Source organism: Candoia aspera, chromosome 4 (assembly GCF_035149785.1).
Source record: "Candoia aspera isolate rCanAsp1 chromosome 4, rCanAsp1.hap2, whole genome shotgun sequence".
Classification (NCBI taxonomy): Eukaryota; Metazoa; Chordata; class Lepidosauria; order Squamata; family Boidae; genus Candoia; species Candoia aspera.
In genome coordinates this window covers 56,367,132-56,384,972 of record NC_086156.1, presented here as the reverse complement: position 1 = coordinate 56,384,972, position 17,841 = coordinate 56,367,132, and the positions used below count along the sequence as shown (strand labels likewise).

General features: G+C 36.6%; 1 protein-coding gene across 5 annotated transcripts in view; it reads left to right on the top strand.

Moving 5' to 3' along the window:
- Window positions 1-17,841, top strand: part of TPK1 (thiamin pyrophosphokinase 1) — a 311,687-nt gene that overhangs the window by 170,430 nt on the left and 123,416 nt on the right. For all 5 annotated transcript variants that reach the window (XM_063304195.1, XM_063304190.1, XM_063304191.1 and 2 more), the window contains one exon: window positions 6,707-6,779. In XM_063304195.1, coding sequence (XP_063160265.1) covers window positions 6,707-6,779 — 73 coding nt within the window. The remainder of the gene's footprint in view (window positions 1-6,706; window positions 6,780-17,841) is intronic.

The following is a 17,841-nucleotide window of genomic DNA, read 5'->3' as shown; positions in this document are numbered from 1 at the left end:
TAGTTACTTAATCAACTGTTTCCTTTATTAAGAAACTATAAAATGGCATCTATGTATTAGCATCTATATTTTTTTCCATATTGTATTTGCCCTAGGTGGTAGGAATTATTATCAGAAACTGTAACATCTTTAGTCATTTGCAAACCTTGCTCCACTATTTATACTAAGAGGAGTTCCTCCTGTTTTTTCTCCTTACCTTCATTCAATTGTATTATTATGTAAAGACATGAAATTTCCTATGCCAATATGGTCCTTTCCTTAATTCCACTATAACAAGAATGGTTTTCTATAAAAGTATAGAATGGTGCTTTATATCAAAACCAGATTATTCATCCATCTGTTGCAGTACTGCTCTAAGTTCTTAAGAGTTCTTGTGAATGTCATTGGCTGTTTTTGTTTCTTCAGCCACACATCCAAGGATTGAGAGGGCTTTTTTTGTGCAAATAGCATGCTCTGCCTGTGAACTATGGCCCCTCAGCTGTGTTTAATAAGTCATGGAGTGGAGACAATTAGATTGCTGCTGGAAGGTAGACATTCGCCTTTAACTAAATCATAACATGTATAGAGAAAAATGAAGAAACTCAACAGCATCTATGTTACAGTTCAGTCTGAAGATTGGAGGGTAACTGATGGAATTATGTGTCAATAAATTTAGACTCAGTTCATGTGTTCAGCTGGAGAGGGGGCTAAAATAACTTGGCAGAAGAGTAACACAAATAGCTTCACATGAAGCACATCCTCTGCTTGAAAACTAACTGCATAATTTGCAAAACCTACACTTGCCTTTTTGGGAAGAGCAAACCAAATAGGATGGGTTTCTTAATGGGGCATTTATATGTTGTACATGTTAATATAGTACACTTGCATACATATAGGAAGTAATGCCTAGTTGATGAGCTATATATCAGAATGAACATCTTTTCCTTGATACTTGTTTCATCTTGCTGCTGATTTAATCAGGGATTCTAACTAGCATTTGCAGGGGGTAGTACCATTCTACTATATGCATCAGATGTGAAGAACAAAGAGTTTGGGCCCTGTATTTCAGTGGGAGGGTTAATTAGCTACAACTTAAATAAATTGGCCTGGTCATATATAAGTCTTTTTGAGCCTAATTGTCAGTTGTTTTTACATGTTGTTCCAGATGAGGTTAAGAAACAAGTTGTTTTTTTGGTTAAACAAACATATTATAAAACCAGGAGTGGAGAGTAGTTTAACAAATCTGGCTTTTCTCAGTCATGACTTGCTGTGCCTGCAGCAAATATCTGCACTTATTCCTAGCTTGCTTTTGTGTCCTGCCTAGGCCTCTGAGCGATTCAAACAGGCAAAAGCAGTCAAAAAAGGAATTGTTTCTCAGACTAAATGATGTTCTCTTCATTGTTAATGCTATCATTCCTCATTCTCCTAAAAATATTTTTCTACTCCCAACTCATCTTTGAGCATAAGTAAGAGTTAAGGATCCTCCTAATGCCAAGCCACATATTTCCCCACAAGAAATACGGACAAAAAAATACCTCATGCATATGATAAAAAAAAAAAAACAACTGATGATACCTCATCAAAAAATATACCAACAACAAGCCCATTAGATACAGCAAAACAACCCCTACCAATTCACAAGAAATGTCCTATAAACATAAACTAAAATCATTCATATTTTAAAAAAAGCATACAACTCAAATAACAAACACCGGCTAAATCTTAATGCTATAAACACTTCAAAAAGCATACATTCACAATCAGTTTAAAAATACAGTATACACCATAGTTACTCAATTATTTTTCTTCTCCAGGATATGTTTTCAGGAAAAAGAAAATAAATTAGGATTTGACTGAATGAGCAGGATTACTCCACAAGGCTGCTCTGACTTAGTTAAAATCAATATTGCCTTAGCATTATGAGCACATACTGTACGGCTATTGATTATATTTCTACAAGAGCTTTCCCAGCAAACATTGACTTCTTGTGATTTTATTCTCCAGACTATCCTTTGAGGTAGTCTGAGAGTACAAAAGCTGGCTTGAAACTCAACATTAAAAAAAAAACTAAGATCGTGGCATCTGGTCCCATCACTTCCTGGCAAATGGAAGGGGAAGAAGTGGAAGCAGTGAGAGATTTTATTTTCTTGGGCTCCAAGATCACCGCAGATGGTGACTGCAACCATTAAATTAAAAGACACTTGCTCCTTGGGAGGAAAGCTATGGCAAACCTAGGCAGCATATTAAAAAGCAGAGACATCACCTTGTGACAAAGGTCCATATAATCAAAGCTATGGTTTTCCTGGTAGTAATGTATGGCTGTGAGAGTTGGACCATAAGGAAGGCTGAGCGCTGAAGAATTGATGCTTTCGAACTGTGGTGCTGGAGAAGAATCTTAAGAGTCCCTTGGACTGCAAGGAGGTCAAATCAGTCAATCCTACAGGAAATCAACCCTGACTGTTCATTGGAAGGACAGATACTGAAGCTGAAGCTCAAATACTTTGGCCACCTATGCGAAGAGAAGACTCACTGGAAAAGACCCTGATGCTGGGAAAGACTGAAGGCAAAAGGAGAAGGGGATGGCAGAGAATGAGATGGTTAGATATCATCACCGATGCAATGAACATGAATTTGAGTAAACTCCGGGAGACAGTGGAGGACAGGAAGGCCTGGCGTGCTTTGGTCCACGGGGTCACGAAGATTCAGACATGACTTAACGAGTGAACAACTACGACAACAAATACTGACAAAGCAATTTGATAAAGATCATCCAATGATTTTATTGGATGAGTATGAATTCGAAACCAAAATTCTCCATTGGGTGTATTGCAGTTTTAAGAGACTAAGTGCTTATAGCATACCACGGTAGTTGAAGCACAGTGGTTTGATCTGTAAATAGAGATTCTGTGCAGAATTTTATACTTGATACTTTTGTGCATGTTTGACTTGTCTGAGCTAGGAAGCTGATTAGGATCAGGCCTGGTTACTACCTGGATAGAAGGCCTCAAGGGAATATCAAGGTTAGAAGCTAACCTTAGAAGAAGGAAATGACAAACCATTTCCCTATCGTTGCCAAACAATTTGAGTAACATGTCCATGAAGTTTCTAGGAGTCAAGCTCAACTCAAATAAGATTTGCTTACTTTACTTTCTGTATGCTTCAGCCTGTTTCTAAAAGCATAATCCATTGTTCTGTAATGCTATCTATAGAATGTACAATGGATCATTGTAAATGCTAATTGTGAGAAGAATAGATTGCACAAGCCATGCCAGCATTCATAAAATTTATAAGTTGATATAAAATACCAAGTGAGATGATTAAAGTAAATTAAATACCTCAACACAACAGATCTTGTGTTGTTTACTGCAGAGATGACATATATTTAAAAGAGATGTCATTAAAGGTTTAAAACTGAATAAAATGCCCACAGGTCTTTTTGTTTGTTTGCTGGCATTATGAATCTCAGACATGATGGATCATTAACTTTTAGGGATACTTATTGCTAGCAATGAGAAAGAAGTAAAACCAAAGTAAGAAAACATCAGTTATGTCCACCAAAGAGGCAGTGGGGCCTTCTCTCTCATTTCCTGATAGAAAGATCAGAGCACCATTTTCTAGACATGAAGTGGGGCATTTTGGCCTCTTATCTCTAGTAGCAGCAGCTTCTCAAAACAACGACATAGCTGAAAATTGTGATGCACTCTGCAGTAACATTCCAGGAGGTTTGAAAAGCTGTTGCTCAAAGAGAATATCAGTAATTCTACACTTACATACCTTCCTCTTTGGATCCTGGTCTGGCACTGGCATTGCATTGAAGCAGTAGTCCAATGATAGTCCAATTATAGCCACTGAGATGATAAATAAAAAAAATTTCATAATTTTACAAAGGAAAATAAAATAATTCATCTCCATTAAAAGAATGAAAACCCTATAAAAGGCTCACAGAGATAGTATGCTATTTGAATGACTAACTTATCAAATACCATGCAGTTAGGTAAACAGCACACAACTGATAGTCTGAAAAACAAATCCATCTTGATAACTGCTAGCTCACAGTTCTCTTGGCTCTTGGATAACCAGTAATTGCGTATGGCTATTGAGGTTTTGAAGAGAAGTGTTGACTGGTCTTCTGTTTATGATGGGTGTTTCTGAAGCTGGTGATATGATCTCAACAGCGTTTTGTCTGTTACTCTTTCAATGCACCAGGCAGATCTGTAATCATATCCAATGACAAGAAAAGCTGGATGGCAAAAATATGTAATTAAACAAAGTAGTGAAGCATAAGTGGGATGTTTAAAATGGTTTTAACAATTTCAAATTCTATATTTCCTTGCTTCAGGAGTATAGGTAATCCTCACTTAACAATGCAGTCATAAGTAAATAAACCATGTCACCGCTCTGCTTTGAGATGGCAGTTTTGGCAGTCTCAGTTGCCATCAATAAGCGAGGACCATGCAGGTCATTAATTGAGGAGCTCATGTGATCGTGACTTGTGACTTTCTGCCAGCTTCCCCATTGACTTTCTTTATTGGAAGCCAGCAGGGAAGGTCACAAATCATGACCACCAGACACTGCGATGGCTGTAAGTACGAGGACCAGTTTTAACTACCACTTTTTCATACAGTGCTGTTGTAAGTTTGAACACTTGCTGAACAAGTGGCTGTTAATTGAGGACCACCTGTGTTTTAACCCTAATTCAACACTTAATGTCACTATTGCAATATCTGTTTTGGAATGGCAGATCCTGGTAATGCACATTGTGTTAATTCTCAAGTGAAAGTATGCTTGCTTTGGGACATATGAAACATAGTGGATACACATCAAACCCCATCTTGCTCTGGATTACAGTGGAGATATGAAAAACAAAGGTGCCAACTCATGTTCTGGTATTAGGGAAATAAGTTCTAGGCTTCCATATTCCCTCTTTTCCTCTCAGGTGGAGAATCCTAACTTCTGTTCCTGGTTTCAACATTCCCCCCCCCCCATTCTCGGTAGCTTTCTATGCTTTTTGGTAGTTTATTGTGCAGGGCAAAGAGCAGGTTTTGCCATTTCACAATATACAATACATGGACTTTGCCTCACAAAATTGATTTGGGGGGGGGATTTTCTTGCTAAACAAACATGCATAGATGCTGTGAATTATGAGGAGGAGGAGGTTAGAATGCAGATTCTGAGTGACTTCTAGGCTGAAGAAACACAGCATTCCTAAATGGTACGGCAATACCAGTTATAATAAATATTAATATTTTCATGATTCAGTGCATATTTATTAAACTTACTATAATGCTGAGTATTAGTTCTCTCAGTAATTTGAATTAAAACAAAATCATAATTAAAACCAGAGGTATCAAAAATAATTAAAAGTCTGTTCAAGGAGGTGTGCTAGGACCTTTTAAAAGGGTCAGCTCAACAGAGAATGCATTCCAAGGGACTGGGACAGCCATTGTATGTATATATTTTGAGCTCATAGCAATTTCAGGTTGCCACAAGATCAGCATCCAGCAACTGTAGGTGAACCTCCTCTAAAGATTTCAGTGACTGGGGGTTCATGTGGATGGAAACGCATTCTCAAAGTGTATGATGTTTTAAGGGTCATAACCAACACTTGGTATTTCGCTTGGAAACAAATTGGCAGCCAGTGCAATGCTTTTAATAATATGGTATTTTTGGATTTCTTCCAGAGATCAATCTAGTTACTGAGTTCTTCAGTAATTAACATTTCTGAACTAGACCCAAAGTTCCATGTAAACCACAGATAATTTTCTTCCAGGAAGGAATGCTCTTGCTGTGTCAGCTGAATCTGAAAAAAAAGATTATGATGGCCATTATTTCAATCTAGAAAGCAGAGAATAATTCAGATCCAGAAGCACCTATCCTTGCATTGCTTCTTCTGTGAAAATGGACAGCATTTAGAAGAGAAAAACCTACCACCTATCTTGAATGTTGACTCCCCTTACAACTGGTACCTCCATCTTGTTGAGATTCAGTTTCAATTTATCAGCTTTCATGCAACTGATTACTGACTTCAGGCAGCTGTTTGGGGGAGCCACACCTCACCTGAAGATTGTCACCTTACCCAGCTCCAAATTTCCAGGTCATCTCAATTTCATATAGATATCAAAAAGCAGTGTTCATAACATTGAGCCATGAGAGACATTATACAATGATAAGTCATGTTTTGAGGAGTAACTGTTTCCTTCTGTCTCCAAGGGATACCATCAGAAATCTTTCTGAGAGATAGGAAGGGATTTCTCCACGAGAAAACAGTGCCTCCTATTCCCAAATCTGTCAAGCTATCAAGACAAATACCATGCTTGATAATATTAAAAGCTGCTAAGAGGTCAAAAGGACTGGCATTCCCCTTGTAAGTCCCCCAGAATTATCCAGCAAGCCATCCAAGACAGTTTCACTTTTGCAGCCTTCTCTAAAATCAGCTTGAATCAAGATAATCTGCTTCCTGCCTGCAGTTACCATTCTCTCAAACATCTTTCCCAACCATGAATCTAGCTTATCTCAGCCTGTATGCAAATTGTTACACCCTAATACATTCATAAGAAAATTAAATTAGAAATGTCTAACCATTAATGTTAATTCTAGATACTGATGCTGCTATTTCAGTGTTTTTGTACTCTCCCCCTATTCTATTCTGGCTCTGTGTCATTTTCTGTTATTTCTAAATATGATGTTTTCATTAAAAAGAACTAACTGAATATTGTTTCCCTTTCAGCTTTTTGCCTGATTATATCAGTGGGGACTTTGATTCTATTTTACCTGAAGTAAAAGAATATTATACAGACAAGGTGAGTAAATTCTTTAAAAGAAGTAACAGAACTGTTTCCCAGAACTAGTATTAGCACTCACTTTCTTTATTGGCTAAGGCACAGAGAAATTCACATGGGGAGAACTCAGCATAGGTAGATAGAAAGCTATTATGAAGAGAAAGAAAGGGGGTAAATTTGCATGTAAAATACTTACCTTGTTCAAAGCAAAGGAAACATAAAGGAGTTCATTTCCTGATTAGTCATAGATACTCAGAAGCTCATGGCAGACACTAGCCAGTCTTTGGACATGAGTTTAAATTTGGTCCAAAAGGGACAGGGCCTCAATGTGCATTACTTCTTAAGTGCCAGAGATGGTGGGCAAAAACAGTGACCAGGAGATCAATGGCTTGTTAAGCCATTGTTAGGTACAATGGTGAGATACAGTTCAAAAATAGAACTTGGAATAGATAGCACTAAAACGAAGTTTTTCCCTTTATTCTTCCTCACCTCAGGGAGGGAGGGAGGGAGAATGTATAGAGAGGGAAGGAAGGGAAATTAGAAAGCATGGAGGATTCCATGAGATTCCATGGAAACACAAAGTTGTTTCAGCAACCATCTGTCATTACCTTAGTTCAGTGGCTACTACTGTAAATCTCTAGGACGGGGTTTCTCTACCAGGGTTCTGTAGTTCCGAGGGAGGTCACTAGGGGTTCCATGGAAGATCACAATTTATTTTAAAAAATTATTTCAAACTCAGGCAACTTCACATTAAAGAGGTAAGTTTCATTCTTTATTTTAGTTTCAGAACACTGTTAATGCATATATACAGGCCTACACATGGAATTAATATAATAATTTTGTAACTTCTGGCCTATATTTGAGCCTGAATGTGCAGGGGTTCCCCGAGGCCTGAAAAATATTTCAGGGGTTCCTCCAGGGTCAAAAGGCATCAGTTATGTATTATTAAGGATACCTAAGGGACCGCCTCTTCCCCGTTTCATCAGCCCGTCCCTGTCATGAGTGAGGATGGCGAGCAGGGGGCTCCCATCCAGGCTGTAAAGTGCATGCGTAGTACTGAGGAATTAGGTGGCCATTCAAAGAGACACAGATTGGGCCCGCCTTAGTCTTTGGGGTTTATATGTCTGGGTTTTCCCACGCTTCTTCAGTTTGTTAGGATTCTCTGTTAAGTAGCAGTAATAAAACACTAGAGATCTACTCCTTGTCTCAGTGTGGTTCCTGGCTGTTAGGACAGTCCCACTCGAACATGCAGAAGGGGCATGCTACGGACCCCGTCAATAAGAGAATTCCATCTGGTGGGGTCCAGGAGGCGGGCCTTCTCTGCAGTAGCACCCGCCCTCTGGAACATCTTGCCCCCAGGGTGAGATTAGACCCATTGCTCCTAGCCTTCTAGAGGAAGTTGAAGACCTGGCCCTGCCACCAGGCTTGGGGCAGGGAGGAGAATAGTCATACTTGGGGCTGGCTAGTACCTTGAAGTGCCCCTCCTATACAACGACTGAATGGGACCATAGCCGTCTGGATTTTATTATATTTGGTAGCTCTGCAAAATTGTTTTATAATGTGTTTTATATTGGAATTTTATTGTGTATTTATTGTTTTATATTGTAAGGTGACTAGTAAAGGCTTATGCAGTGGAGGAATTGTGTGCAAGTCTGATACAAGAAATATATGGAATTCCCAAAGACATAAATAGAATTATGTGACTGTAACATTGGAACAGACCTTTGATTTACCATCAGCTATAGTCTGGAGAAAAATTAAAAGCAATAATATTGGTCAGGGTTCTTAGGAAGCCAATATATTTAGTTTCTTTAATTGCTTACGTATCTTATAGCTTTTGAGGTTAGATCAATGTAGTAGTGAAAAGACAAAGTTGAAAACCATGAAGATGGCAGTTATAATCCCAAATTATTAAAAAGATAATAATGTCTTACAGAGTTGTTGAAAGGAAATAGAAGATAATATAGATCAAGCCCTCTGAATCACTGCTGAATGTTGTTCCTTACTTTTAATTCCAACTTTCCTCTTCAAGAACTCCTGTGGGGTGGATTTAAAGAAGCACTTTTTAAAAAATAGTTCCGGTAACCATTTCATAATCTGAAAATTGATTCCTCTCCTTCAAAAAAAAACCCCTCTGAGTTTTTTATGTTAGCGCTTTTTGTGACTCCAGCATTGAAGGGAATCTTCTGACAAATATGTTATATGCTGTTCACTGTTATCCACTCCATAGTGCCGTAATGATGGAGTTACGTATATGGAGGTGATAACTGTCAACTGGCAAATCAGTGTCTTGAAAAAAGGATAGCATTCTTCTGGTGTTTCTGGTGTTTCTAAAAGTGTTAGAAAGCTGGATACATACTTACCTTTTAAATTACCTTAGGTAGCTCTTTTAAGTCTTTATGTGGAAAAGCTGGATAAATATTTTTCAAATAAGTTCTGCAAGCACTGAATCAGTTTGAGTTAAAACTGACAGTCATAGTGTGAAAGTAAGAGATTAGAGAAGAAATGTGTTGGAGCAGGAAGCAACAGGGTTTAACAGAATGCAATCAGACCTCAAAATCCCACAGAACCATCAAAGTCCTGGAATGGTGACATGAACAGGTAAATGAGCCCATTTACGTTCTCTGAGCTTCACCTACTTGCTAATATAAATAATAATCTTCTGACATGGAGGCAAGCACTCCACCATCTGTTTACAATTCCTTACTATACAGTAATATTGTCTGAATATGTGTGATACTGAAAACTAAAGATACTAGCACTTTGAGTGGCTACCTCCAATCCATTTCTGGAATTTCTGATTTGGGGCAATCAAGTCAGGAAATCAGGGCCCATTTCCAATGCAGTTATGCTCCTGTTTCTTCCATTAATATCCAAGTTCACAGTAAAAATAGCGCCAATTTTTTTAAGCCTTTGACCACCCACATCCCAAGAGTAATTCTGTGTTGCTTTCTCATGGTTTTTTTTTTAATTATTATTATTAGCCAAATATTCCTGTACTTAAAAGTTAGGATTATAAATCAGGATTATTTTTACAATCCATTGTTTGAGAAATAGAGGTGAATGGAAAGACCATTCTTGAGAACCAAGAAGTCCCAGCATAATTCCCATCTCAGCTATGAATTAAGTAAGTAGCTTGTTAGGCAGGACAGTGGTGTTAAGTCTTCTATCTGCAACATCATACCTGAAGTACAAAGACGCTGAAAAGGCCAGATTGCTGCTAAAACTTTGTCATTAAGAAACATAGTGAAGAAATGATTAGGCTGATGATAACCTTGAGGCTTACAGAAGTACAGAGAAGCTTGGCCAAATAACCATGGTCAGTAGTTATAGAATGTGGAATGTCAGTTTAAAAAGAACTACGGAATATGGATTGTAGTGGCAGCCTGCTCCAGACTGAAGGGCTTAATACTTGGAATCTTGAACAATTGTATTATTTTTAAGAAGGAGAATACATACCTGCAAGATTTTGTTACAGAATTCAGTCAGTGGAATAACATGACTGATTTTTCTTGCATGGTTGTTACTGTTTAAGGCTTTTTAGGATAAAATGTATCTTCTGTGTTTCTTCTGCTAATGGGAGAAAAAGAAAACACTAGAGGAACTGAAATTTATCTTGCTGTTGTCTGTGCTACGGAATGTTAGAGTTTCAATGTTGGGTAATATAGAATATGAAATATTGATTAAACCAATCAGAAATATTTACTGCAAGGACAGTTAAGATGATATTGTTAAAGGAATAGTTGATAGTTTAAGGATAAACAGTACTGAAAACATTGGACAATTATATGCAATCTCTTGTTTTCTTCCTGTCGTAAAGATGTGTCTTGAAAGGACCTATTTTCCCTTATTAAGTGTGGGTAAATTATAGGAGCAGTTGCTTACAGCACATTCTCAGTCCCATTAAATGCACTTATTAACATGCGTTTGCTACAAGAAAGTTGCAGTCATCCAAAGACACTTTAAGTTCACTTGAAATCTCAGGTAATAGCTACTGGGGACATCACACATTTGGCTTCATTTAATAAACACATTAGTATAAAAGTAGCTGTAATGCCAGGGTTCCTCTGCTTAACCCTCGCACCACCACCACCTCAAATTAATGGAACTAACTTCCCTGCGCATCTGTCAACCTGCTTTTATTCAAATGTCAGCAGGTTTACATGAAGATTATATAGGAGCTACTTTTAGACCATAATCATTTGACAAGTGGTGTAGAGGATAAATGGTATAAACTTGATTTTTCTTGATTTCTGATTATCATTCCTGAATAATAGGTGAAAGTAACAGGCTGAGAAAATAAAGCTGCTTAAGAATAAAAGGTAATGGAATGTTAATTACTTGTAGAGGAAATACACTGCATTTACATTGCATTCACTGGAAGTTTTTACTGAAGTAGTTGCTTGGAAAAGTTTTAAAAGTAGTTGCTGAAGAAAGCTTCCATTATAACAATACTCACTGGGTGAAAAAACGGTGAAAGGTCCCCTGTGCAAGCACCAAGTCATGTCTGATCCTTTGGGGGGATGCTGCTTTCGTGACGTTTTCTTGGCAGACTATAGAGCGGGGTGGTTTGCCATTGCCTTCCCCAGTCGTCACGTTCCCCAGCAAGCTGGGTATTCATTTTACCAACCTCGGTAGGATGGAAGGCTGAGTCGACCTGAGCCGGCTACCCAAGAATCCAGCTTCTTCTGGGATCAAACTCGGTTCGTGGGGAGAGTTTCGGTTGCAATACTGCTGTCTACCACTCTGCACCAGAGTGCCTGAATCGCAATCATGTGAGCATGGGGACGCTGCGATGGCCATAAGTGCGAGGACTGGTCATAAGTCAGTTTTTTTCAGCTCCGTCGTAAGTCTGAACCACCACTAAATGAATGGTTGCTAAGTGAGGACTACCTGTAATATTTTTATGAGAGCCAGTTTAGTGTAGTGGTTAAGGCATCAGGCTGGAAACCAGAGGACTGTGAGTTCTAGTCCTGCCTTAGGCACAAAGCCAGCTGGGTGACCTTTGGCCAGTTACGTTCTCTCAGCCCCAGGAAGGAGACAATGGCAAACCACTTCTGAAAAACCTTGCCAAGAAAACTGCAGGAACTTATCCAGGCAGTCTCCAAGAATCAGACATAATTGAATGGACTATCTATCTATCTATCTATCTATCTATAAATCTTATTCATAAAATTGTTCCCACCGAATCCATTTTTAAGCCAGCTTTTATTAAATATTTTTTTAAGCAGGAAATATCTTTGTTTGCTTACAGAAACTTAACTGAGAGGAAAATAGCCTGATCTTTTTTTAAAAAAGAAGTTCTGAAGCTTTGGCTTATCCACCAAAAGTGTATCAGTGGTAAATTAACTTCTTGTTAGTAGCAATATGCTATGAGAACTGATACTTAATGTTCACTATTATTTTTTCTTGTTAATTATTTCTTAAAGAGTTACTACCCTTTGAATGTACCACACACGCCAACATTTGAAAAATAAATAGTTCATGGTAGCTTAATAATTTACTTTTTACAGTACAAAGAAATTAACTGTTCATTCTTTGAACTTTTAGTTTTCACAGTCTTTGTTTACAAAGAAGTTGGTTGATGAGTTTAACATGCTAAAAAATGATTGAAAACTGCCAAGACATGTGACATTTCTCATTAGTGCAATATTTTAATTACAGCAGACACCTATCAGAAGTATTCCCTGTTTATTTATTTACTGCCCAAATCTTATGACCCTGAAGATGTACAACAAATTAAAAAAAAAAGAGGTGGGTGGGAATAGAAACAATAAAATAATCAGTTAGAAATAACAACAGATCTATACATGTATAGAGAAATGCACAGTGATCTGGAGCTAAAATTAATTGGAAAATGGTTTTTATCATTTTCCTGAGTAATAACTGAAAAGGGGCTTTGCTGTCAGCTAATATTCAACTGTGTGGTGTCTGCAGAATAACTGTTCTAGAAATTCTATGAAGGTTGGCAAGTGAGAAAGTGGCATCCTTAATCTCTCTAGACCTGTCTTTCCCTCTTGTAACTTTGATCCCTAAAAATACCCATTACTCCCAGTTGCTGATATAGTTTCCAGTTCCCTGATTACCTTTCTCTGCATTTGTCCATTTTTTATGAATCTTTGTGATTGCCAGAACTAGATGCAGTTTTAAAAGAGGAGTCTGACCCCTGCACAATATAGTGAAATTATTATTTCCCATGAATTGCTAATTGTTCTTCTATAACATAATATAATAATATAAAATAATATAAAATATAAATATATTATCTTATAATATAAGTTTGGTCCAGTGGTTAAGGCAACAGGCTAGAATCCAGGAGGCTGTGAGTTCTAGTTCCGCCTTAGGCATGAAAGCCGGCAGGGTGTCTTTGGGCCAGTCACTCTCTCTCAGCCCAACTCACCTCACAGGGTTGTTGTTGTGGGGAAAAGAGGAGGAGGAAAGCGTATTAGGTATGTTCGCCACCTTGAGTTATTTGTAAAAAATAATAAAGATGGGATAAATAAATAAATACAACTAAAATAGCATTTGCCTTTTTAGAAGACACATCACAGAGATGACTCATATCTGACTATAATTCTAAGATCCTTTTCACATGTACTGTTACCTAGCCCTTTACTAAACTTGAACATATTCCTAAATGAAGAATGTTGTGCTATCACTATTCAGTTTCAGTTTCATTCCATTGTTTTTAGCCAACATCTCTATTGATTTGAAGTTTGTTTCTTTTTCTGCCCCCTCAATCTGAAACTTGCTTAATATTCCTCCACTTCTTAATCCAAGTCATTAATGATAGGTTTGGAAGAATACTGGCATCAGGATTGATATTGTGGCATCTCACTTGATACATCATTGCAGTTTGATAAAGAACTCTTTGAATATGATTGTCAAACTCTTCTTGAAAGTTACCTGATGAAACATGAAATAAGTCTGGTAGACTCATTGTTTGTGATCTCCTCCCATTCTGCTGGATTGCTCAGATAAGGAATAGCAGTTTATCTAGACCATGAGCAAATCTGTTCAATACCCTGTGCAATTTGTCTTGACCTGGGCAATGTTTACTTTTATCATTTCACATCAAGTATCATAATTACACTTTATTGAGAGGTTCTCAAAAAGGTTTTCTCATATGAGTAAACAGTAGACATCAGGAAGCAGATAATTTGGTAAGTTTTCAGTCTTACTGAAATTTTTTTTGTTGATTTTCAGAGATGGGGAAAACAGTACAGCTTAACTGTCAGATTGCTGAATGAAGGCTGGTGGTTTAGAAGCAAAACATGACAAAAAATTGAATAAATTGGATATGCTATAATTGAAAGTAAATAAATATCTGCGAAGTCTTACCCTTTAATTTTTATAGCTATGTTTTAGCTTATAAAATAAAGTGCCATTTCAGGTTAATTTCTGCCCTGCAGAACTTCATGAAACAGTTTGATGTTGACTAATAACAGCAATTTATCATATGAACCTATCAGAATAATTGGCTCTGCTTCATTGGTGATAGCTGAGCAGTCTGCATAGCAATACCTTCTGTCAGCAAGATGATCTACAGTAAGTGCACAGATGTTATTTACGGCATCCCACTAATTCTTCTTGTATTATGGGCTGTATTTCTTCCTGTGCACAATCGACTTGCTGTTTTTAAAAGAGTCCTGTTCAAGATCTTAGAAACACTCTCAAATTTATGGGGAAGAATGGGTACTGAGATGATGCTTTAAATCATATTTTCTTTTGAAGTATTAGCAAAATTTTGAATACTTTTTGATTGAACAATGGGAAAAAATAACAAAAATAAACTCCAAAATATCATAAAATCTCTCTTAATTAGAAAAAATTATTAGTGAGTACAAAGTAAACAATTACAACATTAAACCAATTGTTAAACTCAAGGACCATATCCAATTTATATCAGATAGTTGCATAAACTTAGTATCATTCTTACAGTCTTTATAAGAATTTGTAGGGCTCTAAAATGATGTGAGACAAGCATACGATTTTTGGTAGGGTAAGCTTTCCAAAGAAAGTTCAGTACTGAGCTTATGTTAATATGTTCTTTATTTTTAAGATGTTTTTTTTTCCTTCTCTTTTTTTATTGTGTATTTCATATAGTATTTTTATTAGGGATGTTTGTGCTTCAAAACTGATTCAGAACAAATCCTATGGACATCACAGAAGCTCAGCACCTTGCTGCTATATATTAAAATAGCCCAAATTTATTCAGGCTACTGTGAGAGCTTAAAAAAAAATGCTGCTTTAACGGTCACATTAACTTTAATGAGTTGACTCCTTATTACAGCATTTTTTTTTCAAGATTGCAAAGAAGTCTGGGAAGAGCTGGGCTGCTTTACTGAATAGCAGAGGCGCTATGCTATTTTTTAAATATATCTATACCTATCTTTAGAAATGTGTTCTTGCTAATTTATATTCTATTGTCTTACAATAATTCAAGAATATTACAGTTGATATTTTTACCTGAGGGTTTTTTTTTTCAGTTTAATAAAGAAAAAATTAAGGTAGCAGAATTGTAAAATGACAGAATAGACTACCATTTAACACTTCAGCTAAAGGCTGCCATTTTTGACTGCTTTTGTATTTTAAAAAATAACTAGAAAGGTAGGAAAAATTTTCTAGCCTTAGTATTTGTAGTGCTGATTTTCTACAAATAGGAAATTTTACAGCAAACATAATACTTCATTGATCTACTAATTACAGCAACAATGGACACAAACATTGGAACAGTCAGGCATATGGCGCAAGACTGAACAGCATTTCATTCTGTTATACATAGGGTCACCGTGAGTCATAAGTGACTTGACGGCAACTAACAACAACAACAACAACTTTATCCTTTGTGGCCTTGTTAGGAAGGAGTTATATTTTATTAAAAACTTACAGACTTCTGATAGATGTGGCTTCTGGGCTTCCAATTTGCTATCCATACTTTAAAACAGAGCAGTAGGCAAGTCTGTCAAGAGGGGCACATAAATCACATACCCACTCTTAATCCATTTGTACTGTTACTACATTCATATATGAAGTTTGAATGAAAAGTAATGCCTGTACCTCCGTAAGTTTAAATAGGCATACTTTAATAAATGAAAGAGGAAAATAATCCTTCAAATGAGCTATTTTGTATTTATTCCCCACATAATCACCGTTTGCCACACAATTCTGCCAACAGTGAACAAGCTTCTTAAAGCTGCCATGAAAGAACTCCACACTGTCTCTTCATTCAGCTCCAGACAGTCCTTTCAGCCTCTTCATTTTATTCAAACAAATGTATATGGCAAATTTCATATATCAAAAGAATGTAGTAATAAGACAACGAGGAAAAAGCAATTTCTTTCAGCTTAAATGTTTGATGAATTAGGGTCTAAACTGGCTGAGTCACTGGAAGCAAGTCTGGACTGTATGTGAAGATCCCGTCTTGCAGAAACCTTCCAATATTGAAGAACATTAGTAATGTGACCCACACATTCCTGTGAAATGTCAAACTTGACAGCATTTTCTTTGAGTGATCCATCAATTGTCTGTAATCTTTTCATCACCCTTTCTCACATGAAACTTGTAACTTGCTATCACAGATCATGCATTTCATTCTAAATCTCCAAATCGTCTCTTCCCAGTTCACCTTCTTTATATTTTTTGGCTCAGTGACACACAGTACTCACAGTAACACAGTCATCACCATAACCAACCTGCATTTGGTAGTGAATTTCAGTTGGAGGGACTCCTTCAGCAGTCTAAGATTTGATCACAGCATGTGGCTTAATGAATACTCACTGCAGGCTTCCATTTCACAAATAATAGCATGACACCCTTATTTCACACCAACTTCCCACCAACCAAAGTGAAGAACAGATGCTAAAGAATACATCTGAGCTTCTAGGACATCAGCATTACATATGTTGGTGATTTATAATAATGGAGGCATTACTTTTCATTTAACCCTCATATATGGTCCTTTTCATACTATTTAAATTTATATTGAGCATACTTTTTCATATGTCTATTATTAAACATCTTTTAAGAGGGTCTGATGGAAATGCTCAGAATTCTTATTAGTATTATTATCTCTCTTCAGGAAAGACATTAAAATAGTATATATTCTTTTGCATTTGATTAGATTGCATTTAGATAGCAATTTTGTAAGCTGTTACTTTGAAAAGATCATAAAATCCTATTTACTTCTATTATTGCATTTTTATTTTTAGAAGAACAAGATTAGGAAATATTGAACTATGGGAGTATAATATAACTAGTATCAAGAATATTCAAAAGTGCCATGGAATGGCAATTGATGGTTATGTAAATGCAAAATGATAATATCTTCATTTCATTGTCATCAGTCATAACAGGCAATACTTAAGACCCTTGGTGGAATATAACTTGATATGAATTGTGTGCAATTTTTGTCTAAATCTGTTTGAAATGCTTTCATTAAAAATGAAATGTTGCAAGACATTTTGTTTATTCTTTCCCTTGTAATTATTTGAACGAAGTTACAAATAGTCCTCACTAACTCCTTCTTCATAAAAATATTTCTGAAGTTAAAAAGAATTTCAGCATTAGTAATGCTGAACAGAATTTAATTTTACTTTGGTGAATAAAAAAAAATATCTAAGTAGTGTTTACACAAATGGTTATTAATATATGTTTTTTCCAGGCCACAGTAAGTAAAAAGTATCCTATCTTAACTCTTTTAAATGTTAGCAGTCCCTCATATTATCTGCTCTATGACTTCACAATTTATTAGATGTGAGAAATGCAGTAATCATCATGGCTCAATAGGGATTTTAACCAAAATCCCATGTCGATGTACCATTTCACTATTTCAAGCTGACCATACACACTAAATAGAAACTTGTGTCAAAAGCCAATGTGTTTCTATGGGGTAGCACTACAGATGTCCTTCTACATGTTGCAAGAGACATACATGACAAGTTTAACCCTTTAAGATAACAATTTTATTTACTATTATTGTGTCATTATTCTTCAATGTAGTGACGCTCTTGAGGCTGAATTAGCATGAGTTAATGGAAAAATCCTGTTGAAGGGTATCTGAAGTATGGTCTGTTATGATTGA